The sequence below is a fragment of the Sordaria macrospora genome, chromosome 4 (assembly GCF_033870435.1).
Source record: "Sordaria macrospora chromosome 4, complete sequence".
NCBI classification, from domain to species: domain Eukaryota; kingdom Fungi; phylum Ascomycota; class Sordariomycetes; order Sordariales; family Sordariaceae; genus Sordaria; species Sordaria macrospora.
The window spans coordinates 2,930,352-2,945,030 of record NC_089374.1 but is presented as its reverse complement, the minus strand read 5'-3'; the positions used below and the strand labels follow the sequence as shown (position 1 = coordinate 2,945,030).

The 14,679-nt window shown below is 52.7% G+C and overlaps 2 protein-coding genes across 2 annotated transcripts; one reads left to right on the top strand and one right to left on the bottom strand.

Annotated features, from left to right (window-relative positions):
• Window positions 1-315: 315 nt before the first annotated feature.
• Window positions 316-5,683, bottom strand: SMAC4_00070 (uncharacterized protein). The gene is made up of 2 exons (XM_003351480.2): window positions 3,061-5,683; window positions 316-2,980 (listed from the first exon to the last, which is right to left on the bottom strand). The coding sequence occupies exons 1-2, from the start codon at window positions 4,525-4,527 to the stop codon at window positions 1,028-1,030; spliced, it is 3,420 nt and encodes a 1,139-aa protein (XP_003351528.1). The 5' UTR covers window positions 4,528-5,683; the 3' UTR covers window positions 316-1,027.
• Window positions 5,684-11,566: 5,883 nt separating this feature from the next.
• Window positions 11,567-14,464, top strand: SMAC4_00069 (uncharacterized protein; the record flags this gene model as incomplete). Its single annotated transcript, XM_003351479.2, has 1 exon — window positions 11,567-14,464. The coding sequence occupies one exon, from the start codon at window positions 11,567-11,569 to the stop codon at window positions 14,000-14,002; it is 2,436 nt and encodes an 811-aa protein (XP_003351527.1). The 3' UTR covers window positions 14,003-14,464.
• Between the last annotated feature and the right edge of the window lie 215 nt (window positions 14,465-14,679).

Below are 14,679 nucleotides of genomic sequence, written 5' to 3'. Positions count from 1 at the left end.
ATGTGACTATGATGGCCAATTTTATTCTTTTTGCAAAAATACTTGTAATACGGTTTTTCTTCGCTGCTAATACTGTCTACACCGATGCACGATGGTGATGGGAGAGAAGTACAAAAATGATGATAATGGATCAAAATTCCAAAGATATCTACCAATCCCACCACATTTCTCCCTTCTTCCGACCAACACCAGGTAACCACCCCAGAGATACCCTTACCGAGTCACCATCACCTAGGTAAGAGAAGCAAAGCATCCCCATCCGCCCATGGTATTCGACAAGTCGCCGTTAATGAGTTTGAATGCTCGCAACGCCCAGTCCCATCCATCCGTGTATACATGTGCAAAATGTTAAATGTAACAACTGTTTGTTGATGAGGGACTGTAGATGTAGATGCATTCATTGTTGCAAAAACGCGCTACTATGCTGTATGCTTGTATGCTGACTCTCCAGTCCAGTCCAGTCCCCTCCCCTCCTCTTCCCCCTTTCACCGTCCTGTCCTTGAAAAGGCAGAGGAGGCACGGATGATATTGACAAAAGAGATTCGTTACAAAAAGATGCGATGTGATGTTTCCGCCTTTCTCAAGGTTCCGTATTCGTAAAAGAAAAAAAGTGAAAGGCTTTCTCTAGCTCTGCCCTCCGAGCCCCTGAAGATAGAAATGTTGAACGAATGAAGAAAGTCTGTAGGATGTGTGTGCGGATTCCTCCCGACTGGCTGTTTCCGCTTCGTATTTGTCGATTACACGGACACGAAAGACGGAGAAAAAGAAAAAAAGAAAAAGGTATAATAAAAGACAACGCCCCACGCCCAGAAATGGTATATGTCGAAATAGTGTTGTTGTGTTGTTGTTGTTGTTGTTGATGGTGTTACACTTTCATGAACAGCATGGTTGGTCTAAACGTCATAAGGGGACATGATTTTCCCGCGATTTTTTACTCTCTCCCACCACCAACCGCCCACGGCCACGGCCACGATTACCTCCTCTCCTCCTACCTCCTCGATTCCTCAATTCGTTAACTTTTTCCTGTTTATCTGTACCCGCCAACCTGCTGCGCGTTGGCTTGTTGCTGCTGCTGTTGTTGATATTGCTGTTGCTGCTGCTGTTGCAAGTTCGACGTGGAGATGCTGGGTATCCCAGAGTCACGAGTCCGTCGGCTGATACTACCAGTCCGATTGAGCATCGCCGTCTGACCCAGCGACAGCTGGCGCTGTGCCCTCTCTTCCGCAAGCCTTTCCGCATAGCTGCTAGCAACAACCGTCTCCCGTTGTCCGTCTGCTACCCTGTCAAGGTATCGACGACTGGCTGAAGGCTGTATTACAGGAGCGGTAGGAGTACCCAGCCTCGAACTTATCGAGGTAGGGATCAATCGCCTGCGGGGCAAAGCCGAAGAACCAAGCGGAGATTTGTCAGGAGGAGACGAAGTTTGGCCGGTAAATTCCCGTGGAGCACCTCGCAGTCCATTGACCTCTGTTATGGCCCTGGACGGGGTGCGGTACCGGTCCTCGTCCTCTTCGTTAAAGACTTTTCGGGAACGGAGCAGCAGCGACGTCTTACGACCCTCCGCTTGCATCTCTTCTTGTTCCTCTTGTCCTACTCTCCGGCTCCTCAAAAGCAGCGACGACCTTCTGCCGGCAACTTGCTCCTCAGGTTCCTCTACCGCAACCCGACGGTTCCTAGCCAATAGCAATGACGACTTTCGCCCAGGTGTACCAAAGTCAACTGGGGTAGCTGGCATAGCTGCATTCCTCGGACTCGGTAGAGCACTCGCAGCCAAGAGTGATATCCTTCGCTGTTCCATTGTCGTCGGAGCCCTTGGACTAGTAGCGCTCGGTTGCGGCAATGCTGTCTCTGCAATGATACTCGATCGTCGCTGGCCCGTGATGCCTGTGAACTTGGTAGCTGTTGTCGGTGTTATGGCCTTTTCAGTCTCGCGGCTGGGAGCTGCGGGTTGAGCCGGCTTGGACTGGTTAGCTTCATCCGTCAATGCAATGCACAACTCAGTCAAGCTCCTGCAGATACTATCCGCTTTCCTTCGGAGCTGTCGGTCCGTGACACCACTGCCATAGCCCCCAACAACACTGGCACCGCTTGAAATTGGCCCTGGTTGTCCGGCAGCACCAATCATGGAAGTCAAAGCCAAAGCGTCGTTTGCTGCCGACTCAATGGCATTGAATACTTCAGCACTGATCAGCCCTTTGGTCTTTGACAGCGCTGATAGGAGAATGGGTTGTGTTTCCCGTGATGACGCATTACTAGCCGTCTCTCCGTGGTTAACCGTAGTTCCTCCCGATCCACGCTTCGGCGACGCGGACATGGTTGTAGCATTGGTCGTCGCTGTAGGCGGACGCTCCTCTGAACTCCTAGAATTTCCTGCCCCCGACGGTGGCTTCTTGCCCGTCAACTCCAACCTATGAATGCGAGACTTTAGGTCGTCCAGCTCATCCCAGACAGTAGAGGGGTCCGCCGTCGATGCTGATGAATCTGTTCCTTCGTTGCCTTGATTTGTCTCCACGTTCTGAGGTGGTTCCAGTCTTTGCGGTTCAGGAGCCCGGGGAACTAATGGGGACGAGTTGTAGATCCGGCCGCCAACAGCAAGGTTCGAAATCCGATATTGCTGATTCCGCCCGACGGACGAGATCTCTGCCATTGACGATCTTCGAGAAAGTCCGGCGCCCGCCTCGTAAGCATCCTGGAACGCTATCTGCCGGGGCGTTGGTGGATTCTGTCTGAGGGACGTTCGAACAGACTGGGAGCGACCAAGATCCTCTTGCGGTATGTTGGTATTCAGGCGACTTGTGATGCCTTGGAAATTCGGTTCTCGCGTTGTTCGTGGGTCTGAAAGCAGCCGGCTTCTGGACGCGGTTGTTTCGCGGGAATCGGAAAGTCGGCGAGAAGACACCTGGGGCGGTGATGACGTCTGGTATGAGGGTATCGCTGTAGACAGTGGTCGGCGGTGGGAGGAGGTTCGGTTTATGCGTGACTGTCCGCCAGTTAGCCAATAAGCTACCGCGCAAATTCCGCAGGCGAATAGCAAACGCCACCCCGGATAAAGCGACTTACAATTGCGCTCTGATCCTCAGTCCGGGTTTGCGCCGGCCGCGGTGCTGGATCCTCGCGGGCAATATTCATAAAGATTTCGGCCGTATTTTCATTGTCGGAAGCTGCTGTAGCTGAGTCTGGTGGTGTCATTCGCGACATATCGTCATCCCGTCTACCCTCCAGGGCCCTCAATGCGCGGTCTCTCTGGGTTGAGTTCGACATGTCCCCCTCGTTTGTATCGCCCACAGTGCGCCCGGGATCGTAGTCGTAGTCGAGCAGCAAGTTGTCGCGAAATGTCGAGGAGCGCAATAGCCGGGTCTGCGACGTATTTGTTTGCCCTCCGGAGCCGGGACCGGAGGCACTCAGAACAATGGCGGGTTTGGAGGAAGAGGCTGGCGGGCGGGATTTCCTCTTCTCATTAATCTTCCTCGACTTGGGGGTCGCGGGCGGTACCGGTTGGCGTGGGTCCTGCGCAGTATCGATGGAAGGTAAAAGTCCGATCGAGGTTGTTTGCCGACGTTTTCCAAAAGGTGTCACGATGGATGCAGACCGGTATCTCGACACATACGGGCCCCTGGCGGCACTCTGGCTATCGCAGACGGAAGAGGCTGGGCGTTTTGAGCCAATAGACGACTTCTGTGCTGTTGGCGAAAAGGGCTGGAACGTCGAGGCTCGAATGGCAGGAGAGTCTTGTAATCGCTTGTGGGCTTGTCTTGGCGGTGTTGCTGCAGCAGCGGTAGTCGAGGTCGATCGTTCTTCAGCAGAACGCTGGGGGCGGTTGACGAGATTATGATTAAATGGGCTAGTCGGTTGGGGTTGCTTTTGTTGTTGCTGCTGGTTAAATTGTGGTGGACTGGCAGTTGCGGCTAGCTTTAGGTCAAGAGGTAATTGCACAGGGTCTCCAGCTGGCGACGAGACTGAGCCCCGTCTAGATTTCTTATTAGGTGAAGGTGGGATGTGGATGTGTTGCTGCAGGAGCGGCAGCGAAGGAGGGAAAAGTGATGCGTCCTTTTTCCTTTTCAGGTCGGCGAAGCGAAAAGCGGGAAGTTTGGAGGAGTTGTGGTGCTGACGGTGTGTGTGATGGACGTTGCTCTCATCAGCAGTCTGCGAAAAGTTCAAAGTGCCACTGCCGTTGCCGGTTGCTAGTTTTACTTGTATGTTGTTACGGGGAGCAGCAGTTGCCGTGGTGTTGTTGTAAGTGTCAAGGTTGGATCCAGGCCTGGGCAGCTGGTTGGTGTTGAGGTTGGAGGTGATGACGGTGGAGTGGTGGTTCTTTCCCCCAGGAGTTCGAGTTCCGGCGCTGTCCGTGCTCCTCTTTCTGTTCTCGGCGATGCGCAATTGTGTGCGTCCAGGTGAACCTGTGGGTTGTGAATGGGGAAGCGTTGTGGGCTGTGCGCTGAACGAGTCCACTGCGAAGTGAAATGTGGAAGCAGCCCCAGGGGCAAGGCCCTGGCCGGCCGCCTGTTCCCCCAAGCTGGACGATGTCATGGTGCGAAACTGGACCCGCGCCGTTCGACGCCGTTGCTCTCGAATCCCGGACCTGTGGATACTCGACGTCCCTGTTCCTCCACTGCGCAATTCGGAAATCCCTTGTCTCCCCTGACTGGTCCACGCCTAATAACGACCCGATCAGATAGATCGTCTTGGGCTCTTCCTTGGGGCCTCTCCTTGTTTGATTTCACTCTGTTGTTGGGTTGGTGAGCTCCTGACATCAGCACACTACACCAAGGTAGGTAGTAACAATGACACGGGACTTGGTCCACGGGAGACCAACGCGTGATCCCCTAACCTACCTAGGCGTTGAGCATTCAACCTCAACCTAAGCTGAACCACAATCAAGATGTCCACTCGCTGCCGGCAAGTCCCGGGTGGGTATAGAGATGATATTAAAATTGCAATCGATAGCGGAACTTGGTGCCAAAAAGGGCAAAGGAGTAAACAAGATGATGGCGGCAAGGATGAGGGTGTGGAAAGAGTGGAGAGTGGTTTGATATGACAAGCTAAGAGAAGACGCTCAATACCCAGCCAGCACGATAAACCCCCCCAATGAAATGAGATGAACGGGTGATGTGACTTGACTTGACTTGACTTGGGGGCGGTCTCAACCCTAGATGAGAGAGCACAGAACCAGAAGGCCGGTGAGGAGCAGCCAGCCAACACCAGAGGAGAGAAATAGGAAATTGATGGCTTCAACACATATACCAACCAACACAACCAACACAACAGTCAAGCCACGAGCGAGAGGCGACCGATGGTTGGAAGAGCCGAAAGAGGATACAGTAGGGTGTTCCTAGACACACCTGACGGTTACCTTCATACCACTGATGCCAGACATGTCCGGGGCCGAGAAAACTAAGACTTTGAATATCGACGAGCCTCCACTCCACTCGGGTTGGTATAAGCCGGAACAATCCAATGATGGGATTGGCCAAGGAGCTGCAAGACGATGCAGAACTGCTGCGTCGTGTACCGGAAGATATATGTAAAGTGTTCTGCAGGGCGTGCGCAGTCAACTTGACCCAATGGTGGGAAGTCAGGGAGTGTTGTTGCGGCGGCATGATTCTGCAATCCCTCCCACCTCCAGAAAAGACGGCCCGTCGACTGGGCGCCCAAAAAATCGATCGTCGTGAGTCAAGCAAGGGATCGATTGGGATCCAGAACTGCGGGAACGGAACGAAAGCCCAATGCCCCAAGTCAAGTGAGGGGTTTTCCATTTATATTGTCGTTTGTATGAAAGCCGTCATCGCGAGAGCAGTTCACGAGCCTATGAGCAGTCTCGACTTTCAAGGAGCACAGTTCAAAAACAAGGCCCAATGCCAAAAGCTCCCAGAAGTACTCCCTTTCGGGCCCCTCTTTAGCCATGTGCGCATGCGAAGCTAAAAAGCGGAAGACTACTGCACGACTATAGCGGTTCAGGGCCTGATGGGGCGAGCCCAATTCAGGTTTCTGATTGGGCTGTCTCCTCCAACTTGCAAAGGGGCAAAGTGAAGATCCTTGGAGGTTGAATGTCATCATAGCTCTACGATACACCACACATGCAGTCGATAGCTTCTGGTGGATAATTCGATGGCGCCATGACCGAGTCTCTTCGCTTCTTGAATCAGCAATCCTTCAAAAGGTTAGCTGGTGTCAGCAGAATGTGTTCAAACGAGGTCTGAAGAGCCTCCCGTCTCAACCCGCTCTTCAAAAGGCCCAGTCGAGAAAACAGCGGCACGGCGCAATCTCCCGTCCGCCCACACGCCCAACCCGTCTTCAACTGGACCCCGCATATTACCCACGTCGTTTTTGTTTTCTTCTCCTGCTCCTTGACAAAGTGGGGAGCTTTGGGAAGCGACGCCTCCAGTCCGCATTGATGCCTCATTAATATCGAGGGTCCGATATAATACGTGCCAGGTATTATGTGACCCAACCCGGTGATGCCTCGTGTGTGTGGCGTGTCATCAGGGTCTGTTGTATTGGTCAAACTGTTGTCCGGTAGTTAATGGTTCCCCTTGTCCGCCCTTGTTTGGCTCCTGAGTCCTACCTTTAAGTTAACCCCTGTGCTTCATATCGACGACCCCCAACCCGCCGAACACCCAGTGCCCCCGTATTTTGTAGCACAGAGTTTGGGGCCGTTTTAGAGGCACGTCTTGCTGTGTTTCGACAATTGCTTTCTGGTGCTAACAAGTATTGAAGAAGCCTTTGAAGACGTTATTTACCCCTTGGTTGGCCTATGGGGCTAGGGTTGCGAGTTTTGGGGTAAGCGAGGGGGTCTACCCGAGCATGAGGCCGGAGAGGAAACAAACATGTTTTATCCCCATGCCAACTGCCGTAGCGATGGAACTTAAGGTAAAGGAGCAGTCCCCATGATGGAAAGAAGTCTCAAGGAAAGGGCCTAGCTTCTCCCAATGGGAACCAAAATACCACAAAGGTCCCAATGAAAGCGCGACTTGAGTCGGCCTAGCTTGATCTCGTCTGCTTTCTCGGATTCCCCAGAGTCACAGGGCCAAGCAAGGGGCATGCATGAAGTTGAGGCTGAACAAACCCTGGTGACAACGGCACGAAACCTCGCGTGTGTATGGGGGATGATTCCGATCCTATGTGGATTTGGGCAGGCATTGGACCCAGGATGGGGCAAAGAGAAGGGATTGTTTACAAGATCCGCTCGAAGCGAGCAGCAACTGGCAAATACCGGGTACTGTAACTTGAAGGGGGCGGTGCTAAATGCACTTTTCAGACGTGCAAGTTGTCTCGTAAACGTCGATAGCCGAAAGCATGGCCGATATCCTGCTTCCGTAGTTCTTCTCAGATGTGGCGATCCGTCTGGTCTGTGAAGGATCAGGAGCAAGGAGCCAGGAGCATTGGTCTTGGTTGCGGAGATCAGCCATCTGCGAGCCTGAGGACTCGTGGAGTTCAAAGTCTGAAAATTGGTGACTGCCAGGGCGAGAATTGGATCCCACAGACGAAGTCTCTACATAGTGGTTTTAAAGTGCTGGCGAAACCGGTGTTTTGGTTCCATGTCCTGGGGGCGATCGCCCAGGTTCACAACTTGGAACCGGCAGGCACTAGAGCCCGGATCTGAGGACGGGACCTGGTTTGATTGTCGCGAAGTATGGTGATGGAAGTTCTCAGCGTGTCTCCGGCACCTGTATGGAACTGCCAGAGTGGCTCCGTCTGCGTGGATTCGAATGTCACGGAGAACGCTGCGCGCAGAACCAGACCGGCCCGGACCGCTATAAGAACGAATTCTGCCGGAGGGGCGCCGAGATCGGATCCACACGGGACCGCCGAAACCTGGCATCCCTCGGGTCAAACGAGCGGGCTTTCCGACTGTCGCATTCCATCTTACAAGCCGCCGTGTAGCCCTGTAGCTACTCGAGGCGGAATATGCCATTGTTAACGTGAGGGAGTAACTCGAGTGATTAGTTGCATCTGAGATGTCTCATGCACGTCCGCTGGCTTGGAATGTTTACACGTATCGAGCCCAGCGTCAACAAGGCCTTGCAAGGTAAGAGGATGGGCATTACCTATCTATACAGGATCGATGCTATCACAAAGAGAATCGGCGATTTCCTCCTGTGACAACATCAGTAATCGGGCTTTGTGATGGAAGATGTTTTTTTAGGTTATCCCCGTGATGATCATCGGAGTGACCGGTCGACTGGATTCATTTTGACATTTGAAAGGAGCTGGAGAAGGCAGATCAGCTTGCACAGCTCGTCGATCATTGTCGTTGTTGAAAGAGGCGACCGAGGTCGATTCTGGTGGATTTTTGGTAAACTGGTGGAATGGTTTTCCGTTCTCGACGAGTGAAAATGCTTCAGTGTCTTCCCCAACACGAGTCTAACGAGCCAGCTTCCCACAGCGAGGAGAACTCCACGATCAGCTAAACGGTCATCCTTGCCTTCTTGTTTCAAGATTCTTAGTTCAACTGTCTGATTGGTTGCTCAGGCTGCGGTTAATACTCCACCAGTTCCAACTGAGAAATTTTGCCGAGGGCACAGTTAGAAAGGATGTTACAGCACACTGTAAGTACTTTCGAAGGAGATCCATCGCTGCGCTGAGTGCAGATGGGGAGTGTCTGCACCAGTGTCGGTTCCACTTCCAAATTCAACGAGACGTGTGATCTTCCACCGACTTGAAGCTAAAGCAAAACAATACTAATGGCTCATATCGTGCCCTTAATACTCAAGTTAGAGACTAGGAATACAATATTGAGGTTCTTATGAATCAATATGTCCGAGTCTTGTCTGTTTCGTATTCTAGACTTTGCGGACTACACTGGCAGCTGAACTTTTGGGTGGAAAGAGGAAGCATCTTGATACAAGCTTTTCTTGGGACGGCGGGGCCCCGCTAGCTTGTGGCTTTTTCTGAAGAAGAGGAACTGGTCGGCCCCGTTACCTCTAGTGTGAAGGCTGCGGCTCCGTGAAGTGGATACGAACGGACGGACCTCCGGTATGGGAATGCCATCCGGCCAGATCCCCGACCGGCGGCTATAGACGGGCCTCAAGTCGGATGTCCAGCTGTCCAGCGGACCACGCGGGCCTCGAAGCGAGGAGATGGAGATTGCGGCGTAGCAGCTATTCCCATGATATGTATATAAGCGCCAGTGGCAATAAATTAGGAGATGAGTCGCAAATGTCGGCCAGTCGTTCTCAGCTGTCCGCATCGCCTAAACTCATCACGAATCCATCTCGTGAAGATCGTAAGCGCAGGATCTCGAAGCTCCAGAAGCAACGAGCCCAATGTCACACTATTCAGGACCATTGGAGTCTCAGTAATCTCAGTTCAAAGAAGTGATGTTCGAGACAACCTCATCGATTCACGTCGGAGTTGCAGAGCTCAAAGAGCCGAAAAGATCAACTTGGGAAAGCTGACTCAAGCAAAAGAGAGTGAGAGAGAGAGCTGGGTGGTTATCCATGTCAGTCTGGTCAGACAATCTGAAGCCAGCCGCGGGTGACTGGAGCAATCATGATAATCAAACCAAGGGCAGCAGCCAATCATCATCCAAGACAATCTGTGGTGCACGTCGCACCGTCTATTTTTGGAAATGCTTTGTTTTGAAGCCAGCAGTCAAGTGGCAGCTAGCCGCCGGCCGCTGTAGCCTGTAGCTGGCAGTGGAGGCTACCTGCGACTCCTTTCTGATTGGCTGCCGATGTGCCCCTGGCCCACACTGGCGGCCAACAGCCTGCACGCAACCAGGAGCAGCAGCAATGGCCGGGAGCAGAGAACTGGAGAAGGAGCAACACCATTCGTTCGCTTTGGGCGGCACACGAGAGGAAGAAAGAATCCGAATGAAGACACATGTCCTTCCTATTTTCGATAGCCTCTGAGAAAGCTTGAACATCCATGTGAAGGGCTGAAGATAGCACAGGCCAGCAGGGCTTCCAATTTTGCCCCAAGCCCTGGACTGGAACTCTGGAAGCGTTGCTTCAAGAGCCTCTCTCCTCCTCTGTAGGTACCATAGGTAGAGGTAAGGATGGCTTGCATGTTCGACATCGCCCAATGGTGAAGCAGCATGCAGCGTGCAGCGTGACAGGGCCAATGCCAAAAAAGGCTGGTGCAACAAGAGGTCCTGTTTAGAGACCGGGCAAGTCCACGGTTAGAAAGGCGCCGCCGACGACCAGTGTTCCCTGTTCCTGTTCAGGTTCTTGCCCTGGTCCCACCGTGTAGGTACCTGCCTACAGTGTGAGAGTGTCAAGAGAGAGTTGTGGCAGGAACTACCATAACCTCTCAACCTAAGGTGCCTGCGTGGGTGCAGCGCAGCAGCGAAGCACTTTTGGCACTCCGTCCCAGGTCGTTCTAGCCTGGAGCGTGCCGTTCCATTCTGCGTCTCCCACTCCCTCTGCATCCTCTGCAGTGAGTCCGCACGCTGTCTGCTTTCTGCACGCTGCTTCCAATTTTGTTCTCTTGTTCACATTTCCCTTCAACACAACCTCACAATTCCACCCACTTCTCTTCTCTTCAACACCGGCACCCGGTACGCCAAAAGTGGAAGAAGTCAAGGGCTTGACTGAGGTCCCGTCGCTTCAAGGTTCCCTCGGCGCCTTTTTTCCCCACCTTTACCTTTCCTGTCCCCAATACCACCCTCGCCTCTTCCAATTCGTTGAATTTGCGCCATTCCCATTTCCCTTCTGGCCACCCTCCTTCGTAATTCAACAACATCCTCCACCTCAATTCCTGATCTCCTCTTCTCCTCCACATCTTTCCCACCCTTCAATTCCTACGCATTTCAGCTTTCGAACCCGACCGACAAGGAAGAGATACCGTTCGAGTATCAAGACGCTAAAAGAGCTTGGACCGCGCAGCGCACGCCAAAGGAACAGTGGATTGGAGGTTGGCACTCACAAGTGGAAGCCCAGGACAAAGAAACCTTCTTCCCCTCTTCCGTCTTGTCTTCCCTTCAGCCTTCGATTGTCAATCGACCACGACCCGACGACCGCCTCTTCTTCTTCTGCCGCCTTGGAGGCTGTGACCCGGCAACCTCTCGACATACCCGATAATGATAATGTCTTGACGCCCAAGGCTCCTTGATCACCAGTCCGTCCTCGCGCAATCGTTCTCTTTTCGTCCGATCTCGATACCCACGAAGCTCATCATTGCGACTTGCCTGTCGACCAGCAACGACTTCAACCTGCGCTCTCCATCTGCGCATTCACATAATTCTTTTCTACCTCGCTGCCCGGCGCCATTGTTCAGGGCAAAGGCTTGATTGTTTTCCCTCGGGTGGGATAACGATTGGAGGTCGATTACAGTTGGGAAAGGAAGAAGGATTCAGCAGTGCTGTCCCGCCTCGCCCAAATTTTGGCTGTTAACCAACACTTACGGCCTTACTCATTCATTTGTCTTTGTTCTTATTATTCTTCCAGCAGCGGATTTCTACGAGTGGTTTGCTTGTTTTTTTCGGACAAGTTAACCGACAGGATCCTTTTCCACCGATATCAGTACGTGGTTGCGATTCGACCGCAGCAAGCGAGGGTCAAGTCCTAGGCCCACACCAGCACGACGGCCACAGTTGACGTTGTCTTTTACACACCGGGCATTGAACATGCCTTCGGCCACGACACGGCGGTTGTATGAGGATCAGATTCCTTCGTTCATGTCCGTGTATGACCTGGGCCCAGAGTGTATGGACCAACAGAGTGCCATCACCGTGGTCGACCCGCAGTCAGTGATGCGCCTCGACTCCGGAAAACTACCCGGCGATACACAGCCACCCCAACTACGGCCAAATGCAATGCATGCGGATGCTGCTCACAAGCATCACAACAGCACCTCAAGTCGAGCAACCGAGTCCGCCGAATCCTCGCCTACCACGACGGTGTCGTGCACGGATTCCTCAGATCTCTCCGATCCCTCTCCATCATCTTCCCCAGATTCGCCAGTAAATCTAATACCTCTTTCCCCCTTAGCGGCGCCAACACAATCCTTCACAAGCGATTTGTCTCGCCTGGCCAGTCTCTCGGTATCGGATCCCAACCTTGCACAACGTCCCATGACCTCGCCCGCGCCGCGGAGACCGAAGAACATGAAGGGGCTATCGATTCAACCACCCTTCAACTCCCTTGCTTCCTCTCTGGTTTCCGAGCCTTCATCTCCATCCTTCATCAAGCCAACGATTCCTGGCATGAAGCGGAAACCAAGCTTGCTCATCCTCAAGACGAATACTTCAGACTTGATGAGCCGCACAACATTAGAGGTGCCCCCTTCACCTTCGGTCCCTCCTATTCTCCAGCGCCGTGCGTTGAAGCATTCCACCTCAACCCCACACATGCTCTCTGGCCTGAAGTCCGCAACGTTTGGCCCAGCAGGGGGGATGACAATACCACCTCCATTGCAGCGCAACGAATCCGGACTTTCAGAGTTTTTCAGGCCATCAAGACCAATGGCACTCAGTGGCTTAAGTTCTACCATTCTGGAAGAAGAGGCGCCAATCAAGGCACAAGTTGCGAACAAGGCGATATACGAGGTTGACCCGTACCATGAAGTGGAGAATAACGAGGACCAGAAGTCCCCAGGCTATCCCGATGGGCCGGTATGCATTTATAACGACAGTGTTTTCCTGTATCTTGAGCCCACCGCCGAGGAAGCTGCTCGTTTTGATGTGGTCATCAACGTGGCACGCGAGGTCTCGAACCCGTTCAAGGTTGGCATGGGAAGCAAAAAGGATTCGCAGGAGAAACCAGATATTGACTCCCCAGTGCCTGATACTGCGGCTACCACTTGCAGCTTCGCCACGGCATTCGAGTTTATCCCGGATAGCGATACACCAACTACACCCAAGGCTCGGTCTTTCAAGGAACCGGAGTACATTCACATCCCATGGGATCACAACACGGATATTGGGAATGACTTGATGACGCTTTGCGAGATGATCGATAAGAGGACCAAGGAAGGCAAGAAAGTTCTCATTCACTGCCAGCAGGGCGCCAGTCGATCAGCGAGTTTGATCATCGCCTACGGAATGTATCAGAACCCTGATCTCACTGTCAACGATGCTTATCATGCCGCGCAGGCCAAAAGCAGGTGGATCAGCCCCAACATGAGGCTGATGTACTGCTTGCAAGATTTTCAGAAAGAGGTCTCAAAGAGGAAGTTGACGACCTCGAGCTTTAAGCCCCGCCTGGGAAGAAGCCCTTCAAGGCACAGGATGACTTTGTCAGTCGACAACATAGACCTACCGGTAAAACAAGAGCCATTGACTGCGCCATTGCCAAGGGAGGATGTTGCTTCGAAACACGCCACACCCGAGATCAGTCCTACACGAGGCCGAGGGCACTCTACACCAAAGAGAGGAGAGCCAATATCGCCAGGTCCATCGTCCGCTCCTTCAAGTTTTTCGTGGACTATCAAGGAAGATGAGAAGGACCCTGGAAGATTCGGTCGCTTTAACATTAACTTGAGCATCATGTCTCCCGAGCCGGATAGGGGAAGGTCGTCCACCCCACCACCCCTGTTGAAACCGAAACCCTCTCGTGGACTTTTTGCTCCCACGTTGGCAGAACCTCCGAAGTCACCTGGCTTTGGCCCCCCTCTCGAGGCAGCCTTCTCCAAGCCGCCCCCATCCCCTGGTTTTGCAGCTCATCGGTTCGGTTCACAGGCAGGATTCGGGTTTGTGCCGTTGACACTAGGAGCAGCGCCAACACTGGGAGCACCGCCCAAGCGCAAGGTGAACAAGGACGTCATTCCTCCAGAAAGGCACGTAGCAGTCGTGCGAGGCTTTAACGAAGATGCCGCACTCATGTCGCCGCGTGCCGAGACAATGACAGCGAACCCTCTTCATGAGCCCTTTGCCGGCATTCCAGGTATGCAATTCGTGGAGGTACCGCCCACACCAGGCGAAGGGTTGTTCTCGCCTCGGGAAACCATGTTCCCCCGCGACCCTTCCTATCCATTCGGGCGGCCCAAACAAGTGGCAGACCCTAGGAGTCCACCAACAAAGGGGGAAACCCCTATTGTTCGGTCTATCGATGAACTGCTATGAGGACGCTGGACAGTCATCAATCAGTCTCTGCAGGGAAAACCATCCTTTGTATCTATATCATTACTGTACCCATTGGTTCAGCATTACTATGCCAAGCATTGACAGGTGGCGTTATCTTGCGAACTATGTTCTTTTGTTTTGTATGCTGGTTTGGTGGTGTGGTTTGGTAAAAAGGTGTCAAGGTCTCGGGGTCTGGGTGTGAAATGCTATGCACGTTTGTCCCGACCTTTTTCGTTTCTTGCGAATTTTCCCTTGATTGAGTGGCCCACTTATTCTTTTTCCCTTTGTTCTTCATGTTTGTTTTGGCGCTGTTAAGCCGCTTCTTGGTTGTTCTTTTGTTTGTTGGTCGTTGTTTCAGCCCTACAGACACGCACACACCGTGGGAGGAGGGAAAGGCCTTAGGGCAACGGATGTGTTCCGATTTACATGGTGAAAGAAGGAACTCATACAAGCTATTTACTGGTCCATCTACGATTGCCTGGTGCCGTGCTGTCTATCTGGGCAAATAGGAAAATGTTAAAGCACTCAGTTATCTACAGACGGAAATAATTTTTGCGGAATTTTGTAAAACGAGGAAAGTACAGGAACGTGTACATTAGGAGAGACGATTCACAAAGAGTCGGGGACCTTGGGATTGACGCTCTATGGATGATGGGTTGGATGGGGACATGTGTGTG